A 12,408-nucleotide genomic window follows, 5' to 3' on the forward strand; every position below is an offset into this window, starting at 1 on the left:
TTCCTGGCATCACCAGAGGGGTGACCATTGTCAGAAACCTTGGAGATCTGCTGCCAGGTATCTTCAAACATTTCAGACCCAGGACGTACTTTTAACCCAAACATGCATTTAGGGGACCCATTTCTCAGCCTTTTACAATATGTTTGCATGGTGGCAGTGCTCCTGTTGTGACCCACCTTGGATCAGGTCATGATCCACTAGCAGGTCCTTAACCCACAAGCTGAAGACAGTAACGTAGACAGTACTGAACTAGGTGGACCACTGGTCTGGCTCTCTATAGGGCAACTTCCTCTCAATTAAATTTGTTAAGGCTTTTAGCCCAGCTGGAAACATCATTAAAAATAAAAGCGGCAATATAATAAAAGAGCCCCTTATAAGTTGTATGTAATCTGCAGGCAGTATAGTTGCGTTTGATGGCAGAATCTGTTCTTGCCATTTACCTTTGTGAGTCCAGAGCACTCTTCCTTGCATCCAGATGTGCCCTAATATTTTGACAGGCCATTTTAATTCTGCAAGCAGCCTGCCTCAAGGAACCGAGCATCTCAAGGGTACAGTGCATGCAGGTCATGTTTTGTGTAGAGCTGTAAATAGAATCTCGGAGAGATGGCTCTGCCTTCTGGGTCATGTCTCAGGGGTGCAAAAATCTGCTTGTTCCTTTGGTTTCAGCCCAGGACCTTGTTGGTGTTTATCTGACTAACAAAGTCATCCTGTATTTCAAGCTTCATTAGAACTCATGAGTGTCCCTCAGCCCAGAGTCTTGGCTGATGCTCAAATCGTTACGTGAAATGTATTTCCCCTGGGGCTCCTGCCCAACTTTAGAGGGTTTCCTGGCTAAAAGCATCCCAAATTTCCCGTGTGTGTGTGTGTGTGTGAGAGAGAGAGAGAGAGAGAGAGAGGGAGAGAGAGAGAGAGAGAGAGAGAGAGAGAGAGAGAGAGAGAGAGAGAGAGTGAGTGTTAGGTTTTCTTTCAAGCCCTCTTTCTGACTGGGCATCCACCTGTCATTTCCCTCCATTATTTTTGGTCCTATCATCTATGGAAGGAAGAGATTCTGGGATTTGGGGGAGAAGTTGTGGTGGAACACTTGAAATGCTTTGATCTCATTGATAAAGGAGGGTCCTGGCCAAAACAGTGGCCCAAAGGCTACTGTTTTAATCTATTTCCAATATTTCATTCTCCCTTTCTCCCCCTCAGGGAGGGGTTAATCCTCTTTCCCTTTTTTTTTAATCCTCACGACGACCCAGAAAGTGATGGGCTCTCCTTCCTTGGAGGTTTTTAAGCAGAGGTTGGATGGCCATCTGTCATGGATGCCTTAGTTGAGATTCCTGCATCGCAGGGGGTTGGATGAGATGGCCGTAGGGGTCCCTTCCGTCTGTATAGCCCAGCAGCGACTAGCAGTGGCTTCCAGGCTCTTGCAACAAGTTTTTTCTGCCCCCTGTGCTACATGTTTCTTTTAAGTGGAGGTGATGGGGATTGAACCCTGGGCCTTCTGCATTCAAAGCCTATGCTTTTCCACTGAGCTACTGTTCTTGCAGTTCGTTCTGCCTTTATTTACTTAAGCCTTTTCTTACTTAGGTCTTTACTTTAAGCTATTTGTCTTGGCCCAGGAACCACCGAAGGTGAAGACGATAACCCGATACAAATCTGCCTACGAGGAGCAGCTGGAACAACAGCGGCTGGCCGTCCAGCGAGCGGAGGAGGCCAATCGCCTCAGAGAACACCAGGAGTCTCTGCACCAGGGGAGACTACAAGAGCAGTTGCTACGGCAGCAGCAGCTTCAGGAGCGAGAGCTGACACTGCGCAGGCAGGCAGAGCAGGGCGAAGAGCAATTTAAACACCGCCTAAGGTTATCTTTCTAAAATGCACTTTTGGCTCCTGTCGGCCTCTGAGAAAGGAGGTTAGCTCAGGTTGCCTCAGACTTTGACAGTGACTAGAATTGCCAGAACCTTCTGGAACCTTCTGGTACTTTCTTCAAACCCCTGCTGGGAGGTCAGGGCCTTTGTGGGGGGGTCAGGCTGCTAATATGCTACCCATGAGGAGGTGCAGGCCAATCCACTTCTCCACTGCTGCCAGTGGAGCAGGATAAAGATGCGGGCCATTCCTTGATCTGTACCATGTCCTGTCAGCAAGCATTTAGAAAATGGCGTTCGCCATGGGCACCTACAAACTGGCTTTTCAAGTGTCTGCTGTCTGGAATCCTTTTTGCATTCTATTGCCTTAAAGCAGGGGATCTTTTTCCTGACTCAGGGCCACATTCCCTCTAGGGAAGTCTTGCAGGGGCCACATGCCAGTGGTGGGCAAGCCTAGTAGGTGGAATAGTGGGTGCTGACCTTTAAAGCCCTAAACGGCCTCGGTCCTGTATAACTGAAGGAGCGTCTCCACCCCCATGGTTCAGGCCGGACACTGAGATCCAGTGCCGAGGGCCTTCTGGTAGTTCCCTCATTGTGAGAAGTGAGGTTACAGGGAACCAGACAGGGGCCTTCTCGGTAGTGGCGCCTGCCCTGTGGAAGGAAATAAGCAGCTATTCTATCTTTAAAAGACATCTGAAGGCAGCCCTGTTTAGGGACGTTTTTAATATTTAATGCGGTATTGTTTTTAACACTGGGAGTCGCCCAGAGTGGCTGGGAAACTCAGCCAGATGGGCGGGGTATAAATAATTTTTTATTATTATTATTATTATTATTATTATTATTATTAATTAGCATTTTTATAGTGAACAACATTCCAGCCATTCAAAGTGAGAGGTTTTGCATACATGCGTCTCTCCAGTCTGCATTCATTATCACAGTTCCCCTCATGGAAACCCTGCACGTTGCAGAGGATTCTGGAAAAAGGTGTGTGTGTTCTGGGGGGGGGGCACTCACTTGGTGTCCTGGGTTGGGTTATTCTTCCCACTCATGAAAGAGCACCCTCTCTTGCCATCTCACACTCACAGTGCAGCTAGCAATGGCCCTGTACTTCCGCATGGGTGCATTGTGTTGCTGTGGCAAAACATGTAAAGTGGGAGGTGCAACCCACAATGGCGGAAGGCTACCTTTCCCACCAACACACTCTGTAATACAAAGAGGTGCCTAGCTGGCCCAGACCCCAGCAAAGGAGCAAATGGCAAGCATTGGTCTTCCATCTTTTCTCACAAGGATGTGTGCCCCTGAGTTGTTGCTGGACCCCCATTGCCCATCATCAGTATACCTGAAGGAGCATCTCCACCTCCATCGTTCTGCCCGGACACTAAGGTCCAGTGCTGAAGGTCTTCTGGCGGTTCCCTCACTGCGAGAAGTGAGGTTACAGGGGACTAGGCAGAGGGCCTTCTCGGTAGTGGCACCCGCCCTGTGGAACACCCTCCCACCAGATGTCAAAGAAAAAATAACTACCAAACTTTTAGAAGACATCTGAAGGCAGCCCTGTTTAGGGAAGCTTTTAATGTTCCAGATGGGCGGGGTATAAATAATAAATTATTACTATTACTATTATCAGCATCATCATCATCATCCCTGGCCATGCTGGCAGGGGCTGATGGGAGTTGTAGTCCAGCAACCTCTGGAGGGCAATAGGTTCTCCACCCCTGTTTTAACAACAATAAAAATCCCCTTGTGAATCCGAATTAACCCGTTTGTATAATGTTTCTCCAGCCACCAATCCCATTACGACAACCTGGATCAGGATATTGTGCAAGGAGAAGAACAAGGTGCCCAGGAAGAAGAAGAAAGTAAGTGACCTTCTCTCCAACCCTTGTCTTTAATGCTGTCTTTGAAATATGCTGTGTGTAATTGAAAATGCAATCAATGGGTTGGCCATATTTAAAGCAGGTAAAGCCTAGCTTGGCTTATTTCTGGATTTCATGGCCAGTGGAGAAGGGGTGGGGCTCATTCATCTCTATCTTGTCCCGAAATTTTCCCTGTCTACATAATCCAACTTTCATACGTCTTGAATTGCACATGGAAGCTTTTTCTTTCGTGGCTTACAAATATGGTGTTCCACTTACAATGCTCCTTTCTGAATGGAAGGAGGGCTGAATGAATGATCTGAATTGCCTTTGATCAGATTACGATCGGCAGAACCAGCACCCAGATGAAGCGGAGGAAGAAGACCACAATAATGCAAATGGACAACAGGATCATGAACTGGACCACCGAGCAGAGAGCGAGCAGAATGAAGAACCAGTGAGTGGGAATAGCATACATTGATATTTTAAAATTGCAATTTTATAACAGACATCAATAGACATGAATCTAGCTAAATCAGTAATTGTGTGTCAAGCACCATGCTGAAGGTGCCTTTTCTTGTAACAAAGGCAGAAGCAAGGCTTGTTTGGCCTAGAGGTACCGCCTGGGATTGTCGGTGACACTGACTGGGGCCACCATCTTAAGTTTTCCCAGGTATTTTGTGGCAGCCATTTTTTTTTAAAAGAAAAACAACAGTTCCACAGAATGTTTGGAGCATTGCATTTTGGGAAAACTACGATGGTGGCCAGGGGCCCATTCAGCAGTACATTGCTGAGCCCTCCTCATCAGCTGGCTCTGAGGTTGGTGGTCCTGTCTTAAAAGCAATAAAACAAACAAATAAATGGGGTGTGGTAACATCAGAGAACAAAAATGTAGGCCAAGAATCTTGCCATATCTTGAAATAGTAAATCAGGTTCTTCAGAATTCAAGGAAGGAAGGGTTAGGAAGGAAGTCCGAATAATAACAGCTAGCATTTATATAACACTTCCATGTCTTCAAAGTGTTCCATGTTTTGTTTTACATATATATGCTTTTATCTTAGGTTTTATATCCTGCCTTTCTAAGCAAATGCTACTTCAATGTGATTTGCAATGAATTTAAAACAAAAGCCATTTAATAGCTCAATTTAGACTGCAGTCAAGCATATCTCTCTCTCTCTCTCTCTCTCTCTCTCTCTCTCTCTCTCACACACACACACACACACACACACACACACACACACACAGAGCAATAAAGCCAGCTGATCTTGGCAAGACAGGCAATTATTCTCTCCACATAGCGAAGGTTGAGGTGAGAGAGGGTGGCTTGTTTATAAGGCAGTTTCTTAAGTTCATGGCAGGGGTGAGATTGTCTCCAAGGGGTTCCTGGTTTGCAGCTGAACATTGAAATTGAAATATTGAAATACTTTATTGTCACTTGTACAACTTGTATACAGTGAGATTACACGAGCACCCCCCACTCAGCTCTCTTTGTCTTAATTACCCTCGTTTACTGACGCACACCCACCAAACCCGAAAGTCAGTTTCCCTATTGTTATCTTTTCATTCAGCAGCCTAGCAGCCCACGGATAGAAGTTGTTCTTGACCCTGTTGGTGCAACTAATTATGCTTCTATATCTTCTGCCTGAGGGCAGGAGATCAAGAAAGTGCCGGCCAGGGTGTGAATCATCCCTGAGAATTTTCCTCACTCTCCTGAGACAACGTTCTTCCGCTATTTCATCCAGTGAATTCATGGGACAGCCCATAATATCTTGTGCTGTATTCACCACCCTATAGGCACTTCCTATCAGTTGATGTCAAACCAGTGTACCACACCGTTATGCAGTATGAAAGGACACTTTCTATTGTGGACCAGTAGAAGGAGATCCTTAAATGCTGATTGACATCGTTCTTTCGCAATACTCTGAGGAGATGGAGTCTCTGTTGGGCTTTCTTAGCTGCTATGCTACACAGGCTTGATGGATCAAGCTTGGAAGTAGGAAGAGATGTGCTCAGATCAGTATGGCCCTGTCAGTTTTAACACAGTGAGCACCTGCCTACTTGCTCCTCTTATAGTGGTGCCCCTTGACTGGGAGTGGATGCTGTAAAGAATTACCCTGGGTGTACTAACTTGTAAGTCTTTATTAAACCTACTAGGCAAGTCACTTTCTCTCCTGGTTTGACCTACTTCACAGGGCTATTGTAAGGATCAAGAAGTCTGGCCCTGATCCTGCGGCCTTTGGGTGAAGGCCTCTAAGCTGCCATCCCATACACTCAGTTCAACAGCTGAGAGTTGGCTGGGTGCCCATCAGACTTTTTAATTTGCAGCCGCTGGAGATTTGCATCTGGGTATGTCTCCTTGTGGTGAATGGCTCTGAGACCCCCGTGTATAGGGCGGTATATAAATTCAATAAATAAATGAAAAATGAAAAATCAGAAATGTAAGGTAGTATCTAGTACCAATGCTACTCAGAGTAGACCCGTTGACGTTAATGGGAATGACTAAATTTCAGTGAGTCTACTCTGAATAGGGCTTCATTGAGTACAACCCATAGATTGTAACTTTGCCTGCTCTTGAAAATCTAAATCAGATCTGAGTGATGTGTTGGATATGGACCTAAGGCGACGTTGTCGTGAAATGCACTTTATTCTTTACTGAAATTCTCTTGAAATGCAGAAGACAGCCGGGGATGATGTCAACCCAGCTGATGATCCCAACAATCAAGGGGAAGATGAGTTTGAGGAAGCAGAGCAGGAGAGGGAAGAGAACCTGCCTGATGAGAATAAGCAACTGAAGCCGAATAACCCAAAACAAGGGAACCCTGAAATGGAAGAACATTTAGTGGTCAGTATGCAAAAGGCCATAGCTATCAAGTGGAGGCCCTGTTTCAAACAAAGGCTGCAGCTTCAAGGGATGACCTGCATGTATGAAATAGCCATTTCAAATAGGCATTTCACCTCACACACAATGCATTACAACACCTGACCTGTTTGCTGGTCATTGAGGGTTTTTTCTAGACAAAAGTGAGTTTCCCATGACATTAGGCTTCCATGGGGTTGCTCTGCTTTGCATTCTGCCACACCTTCCTTCCAATTGCAACAAGGATAATTTCCTAAAATGACCACATGTGAAGTTTGCCGCAGCTGATTTGTTTCATTTATTTACACCTTTCTTTCATGATCCTGGTCTAAACCACAGAGCCTAGGGCTTGCCAATCAGAAGGTTGGCGGTTCGAATCCCCGTGACGGGGTAAGCTCCCGTTGTTCGATCCCAGCTCCTGCCCATCTAGCAGTTCGAAAGCACATCAAGTGCAAGTAGATAAATAGGTACCACTCCGGCGGGAAGGCAAATGGTGTTTCCGTGCGCTGCTCTGGTTCGCCAGAAGCGGCTTAGTCATTCTGGCCACATGACCCAGAAGCTGTGTGCGGTCAAACGCCGGCTCCCTCGGCCTATAGAGCGAGATGAGCACCCAAACCCCAGAGTCGTCCGTGACTGGACCTAATGGTCAGGGGTACCTTTACCTTTACCTTTCATGATCCTATTCAGGGCAGCATATGTCAGGTTTCTGGGTAGTGTCCTATTAAGCTTAAATGTTAAAGAATGAGCTCTGGAATTGCTCCCTCTTCCCGTTAACCACAGTGAATGTTGCATTGACACGAGTCTTTATTGTGGTCAGTGGCGTAGCGTGGGGGGTGCAGGGGGGGCTGGCCGCACCGGGCGCAACATCTGGGGGGGGTGCTCGCACTCGCAGCTCTCTGCCCCTACCTGGCTCGAGTGCTAAAATCCACGGGTTAGGGGGCGCAAATTACTTGCCTTGCCCCGGGTGCTGACAACCCACGCTACGCCACTGATTGTGGCAATGGGCTCCCTTGTAACCAGGATTTTTGTGTGTGCTTTAAATGCTTTACCTTTCATTGACCATTTTCAAAAGAATGCTAAAAGCATAGTTTAGAATAAGCCCCATTGAACACGGCCGATTTTACTTCTCACATATAGGGTTATGCTGCAAGCATGTCTTTCCTTACTACTGCTTTTAAATGGTAATTTCTGCCTCTTCTAGGCCCCCTTTTAATGTAGTCACTTTTTTGCATTGTATATATAGAATTTTATTAAGTTTTCTGTTTTACAACTTAAAATACTAATTTTACATCCTTAAGATATCATTCTTCTCTTTCCATGGTTCATTTTACATGTCATAAATCCCTGCATATTTTACAAAAACTATGCCTTTCAGTATTCCATTATTGCATCCATTATCTGTCACTTTTGCTCACTGATTGCAAAATGCATAAGCTCCTTTGAGTGCATGCTAATGTAGAAATATTGGGTTTATGTTACACAAATCTATTTTAATTTGTTAGATTTATACCATGCTCTTCCTCCCCAAAGGGAGTCCAGGGTGACTAAGCCCTGGTTGTAATAAAACTGTGGCTAGCTTTAACTATGGTTGGTTTCTTAACTATAAACTCCGGTAGAGGAACATTAATTGCTGCTAAAAGACGAAACAAAACTATACCTGCACAGACCTCCTGGTGAAAGGTGAGCATTGGAAATCAAATCCTTGCCATGTTGCATCCTTCCTCTTTTTTTGTAGCTATGCCTCTCCTGGATGCCCTGGAATTGATTTTCAATAAGTAAGCCAGTGCATGGTTTTGAGTGATATTGGAGATATTAGCTATGGAATGTGTTTGTCTGCAGATGGTGGGTAACCCTGATCAGCAAGAAGACAATGTGGATGAGCAGTACCAGGAAGAGGGAGAAGAAGAGGTAAGGAACCTGAGGACACACACTTCTCTGGTTGTGAGGATTATAGCTGGGCGGGGGAGCAGAATGTATGCATCACAAGTGCTTTGGAGGAAGAATGTGCTAAAAATGTGATAAGTACCATACTTTTCCGTCTATAAGTCTATGTTTTTTTCAGTATGATGTGGTGGTTAAGAGTGGTAGACTCGTAATCTGGTGAACCAGGTTCGCTTCCCCGCTCCTCCACATGCAACTGCTGGGTGACCTTGGGCTAGTCACACTTCTTTGAAGTCTCTTAGCCCCACTCACCTCACAGAGTGTTTGTTGTGGGGGAGGAAGGGAAAGGAGATTGTTAACCGCTTTGAGACTCCTTCGGATAGTGATAAAGCGGGATATCAAATCCAAACAACAACAACAACAACTCTTCTTCTTCTTCTTCTTCATCTTCTTCTTTAAAAATCATGCTAAAAAGTGGGGGTCATCTTATACATGGGTAATGCATAGGGTGGACGTTTGATTGGTTGTTGCCATGGCTGTCAGCGGCTATTGTGTGTGTTATTGGTTGCTGCGTCAATGGGTGGTGTTGATTGGCTGACGCTCTGGCTGTTGGTTGGGCGATTGGCAGTTTCTGCTGGTGATGGGACAGACGGGAGGCGATTTTTGGCAATCCCCCCCTTAAAAAAGCCCAACAACCCTGGGTAACCCCCCACCAAAAGCTGAACAACTCTGTGCCATCTCCCCCCATTTTCTTAAATTTGAGTCCCCGATGTCTTATACACGGAGGCATGTTATACACGGAAAAGTATGGTAACACCGACAAGAGCCAAAGCAACAGCTCTCTTAATTGCCAGCATATATCTGTATTATTACTATTTAAGTTCCTTACCCATTCTTTACCATACGGTCTCAAGGCTGGTTACTGCATTTTTTAAAATAAAAAAACACCACATTAAAAACAGTTTAAAAGAAAGAGATTTGCTGTACATTCAACTGCAGCCCTTCCCTGTAGGATATGGGAGAAAGAAAATGGAATATATTGAGTACAATTGAGTTCTTGCAGCTGGGAAATGAACCAAAGCATATTCTAGGAGATAGGAGGAGAAAATCCCCCTTTTTCTGCAGGTCAAGGCACTTTGGGCCCTCCTATATGCATATGTATTTAATGAATGTTTTCTTCCTCTATTATGCATTGCAAAGGTGTGGCATAGTGGTTAGAGTGCCGAACTGGGACCTGGGAGATGAGAGTTCAAATCCCCACACAACCATGAAACTCATTGGGTGACTTTGGGCCTGTCGCTGCCTCTCAGCAGCCTAACCTACCTTACAGGGCTGTTGTTGTTGTGGGGATTAAATGAGGAGGATAATTAAACTAATTATCCAAAGAGGTTGTGCAGTCATGTTGGACTGGATTGTTTGTGTATAAAAACCACCTGCTCTCAATACCTTGAGTTCCAGAGAGAGAGAAAAGCAGGATATAAATGCAACGAATAAATGGCCACAAAACCTTAGGTGGCTTCAAATGGGTTCTTACTTCCCTTCCAACTGGGCATATGTGTCTCTTTTCAGGCCCAGGGAGATCTGACCGAGGAGAAGAAGAGGGAGCTGGATCACAACGGCGAGGAGCCATACGGCGAAAATGATGAAAATGTAGGCACACTGCGTAGATGGGGGACGCTTGATAAAATGGGTGGTTAAGGGAGGCTTTGTGTGCTTCCTGCACCTTGAATATCGAGGTTAGAGATGTCTGCATAACACTACTGGTCTACGTATAAAATGAGAAAAAGGACAAACTGGTTTCATTCCAGAAAGGAAAGCTCATCACGGGTTAATTACGCATTACCCCACAGTGTGTTCATTTGAAAACAGATATAGGCACTCCCAGAAGTGTGTGTGTGTGTGTGTGTGTGTGTGTGTGTGTGTGTGTTCATTCACCTGCCCAGTGGCAGTGTGAGTAAGCATATGCCAAGATTGTAATTGCCCCTTCCTTCGCCAATTCACCTGGGGCATGTGCAGGGTGGAGAAGGCATGGGTCACCTAGTCAAGAGAAGAGGAGGCTTTTCAAAAGTCATATCAAGTAATTACACCCAACTTTGTGGACAGCAGGATCTGGAATCAATCTAGCAGCATTTTGAGGGTGAGCACGATTGATTCTGGATTGAGGAAACACAACATGTTTTGTGCTGCAAGCAGGTTGTTTGAACGCGGCCCTAGACCCCGACTACTCCAGGCTGAGGAGCAAGCAGCTTGCGCTCTTGCAGTTGCTATTGAACAGCCTCCATGATGCAATGGAAAAAACACCAGGGCATTCTTGTTTCCCTGGACTATTTGACCTTTGTCAAACAATATGTGATCAGTTGACAATGTTGGACAGGTTAATTGGCCCAAACCTCAAGTGTAATTATTGGTATTCTTTTTAGAAGAATTTATAGCAATAGGGTTGAATGGAGTCTTAAAAGAGCACAATATGTTGCTCCAGCTGTTTGTCACAACTTGATCTCCCCCAGCAGAGGATAGTTCGGTTCAAGGCTTTAGTAATCATAGAATTTCAACAGCCTGCAGTAGCACAATAATCCTGTTTTGTTCTGTGCTGTGACTGGTGTGTGTGTGTGAAGAAATATTTCGCCATAGCAAATGCTGCAGAGTTTTATCATCAAATACATGTTTTCCAAAAAGCTGAATAGTTTTCTCTTTTGTTATCTTTGTTCTGGGGTTATTATTTTCTCATGCTGCCAGGCTGAAGAAAAAATGAGTGAAGGTGCAGAGCAAGAGCAAGAAGTCAAAGAGGAAAATAATCGTAAAGAAGGCCGTGATGAGAACTACGAGGAGGAAGAGGAGGAAGAGGAAGAAGAGGAAGGTGGCGCTGTGGCAGCAAAGGCTCATAGACGAGGGGAAATGTGATTCTTGCTTGAGCTGCAAAATGGCATCTGCTTGGAAAAAAAGAAGAAAATGTTTAGTTGCTAGAGAAGGCCTTTTTATATGTACAGTGGTGCCTCGCAAGACGAAATTAATCTGTTCCGCGAGCCTCTTCGTCTAGCGGTTTTTTCGTCTTGCGAAGCAACCCTATTAGCAGATTAGCGCTATTAGCGGTTTAGCGGCTATTAAAGGCTTAGCGGCTAAAAGGCTATTAGCGGCTTAGCGGCTTAGAAAAAGGGGGGGAGCGGAAAAAAATCGGAACACTCGCAAGACGTTTTCGTCTTGCAAAGCAAGCCCATAGGGAAAATCGTCTTGCGAAGCAGCTCAAAAACAGAAAACCCTTTCGTCTAGCGGGTTTTCCGTCTTGCGAGGCATTCGTCTTGCGGGGCACCACTGTATACATAATTTAAATTTTTTCTCTTAGAAGTCTTTGTGGTTTTATACAAATGCAATATTTTAAGTTAGCATTCCTTTTGTACAAGATTTTAAGTGACAAAAACAAATAGGTGAGGTGGCAACCCCCTTATTTTTCCTCCTTATTTTTATACTGTTTCTTTTCTAGAAGTTTGAGGATCAGTTTCAACTTAAATCTGTTTGGCATTGTCCAAACCGTGACCAGACTTTAGCTTTCAGGTGTATTTCTGGGGGTCAGGGGGGACCGATCATTAGTGCCTAATCTCTTGGACAAAATAAAAAAATTTCCTTCCAGTAGCACCTTAAAGACCAACTAAGTTAGTTCTTGGTATGAGCTTTCGTGTGCATGCACACTTCTTCAGATACACTGAAACAGAAGTTGCCAGACCCTTCTATATACTGAGTAATACCCCTCCCCACCTTCTCACTATATAGAAGGGTCTGGCAACTTCTGTTTCAGTGTATCTGAAGAAGTGTGCATGCACACGAAAGCTCATACCAAGAACTAACTTAGTTGGTCTTTAAGGTGCTACTGGAAGGAATTTTTTTATTTTGACTATGGCAGACCAACACGGCTACCTATCTAATCTCTTGGAGTTTGAGAAACGGCAGGCTGCAGAGTTGCACCCATATCTCTGTG

The 12,408-nt window shown here is 45.0% G+C and overlaps 1 protein-coding gene across 2 annotated transcripts in view; it reads left to right on the forward strand.

Moving 5' to 3' along the window:
* Positions 1–11,440, forward strand: part of GOLIM4 (golgi integral membrane protein 4) — a 52,211-nt gene extending 40,771 nt beyond the window's left edge. For both annotated transcript variants that reach the window (XM_081190214.1, XM_081190215.1), the window contains 7 exons: positions 1,605–1,843; positions 3,627–3,703; positions 4,039–4,157; positions 6,375–6,542; positions 8,397–8,465; positions 10,008–10,088; positions 11,175–11,440. In XM_081190214.1, coding sequence (XP_081046340.1) covers positions 1,605–1,843; positions 3,627–3,703; positions 4,039–4,157; positions 6,375–6,542; positions 8,397–8,465; positions 10,008–10,088; positions 11,175–11,339 — 918 coding nt within the window. In that variant the 3' untranslated portion in view covers positions 11,340–11,440. The remainder of the gene's footprint in view (positions 1–1,604; positions 1,844–3,626; positions 3,704–4,038; positions 4,158–6,374; positions 6,543–8,396; positions 8,466–10,007; positions 10,089–11,174) is intronic.
* The last annotated feature ends 968 nt before the right edge of the window (positions 11,441–12,408 follow it).

Source organism: Podarcis bocagei (assembly GCF_964188305.1).
Source record: "Podarcis bocagei genome assembly, chromosome: 4".
Classification (NCBI taxonomy): Eukaryota; Metazoa; Chordata; class Lepidosauria; order Squamata; family Lacertidae; genus Podarcis; species Podarcis bocagei.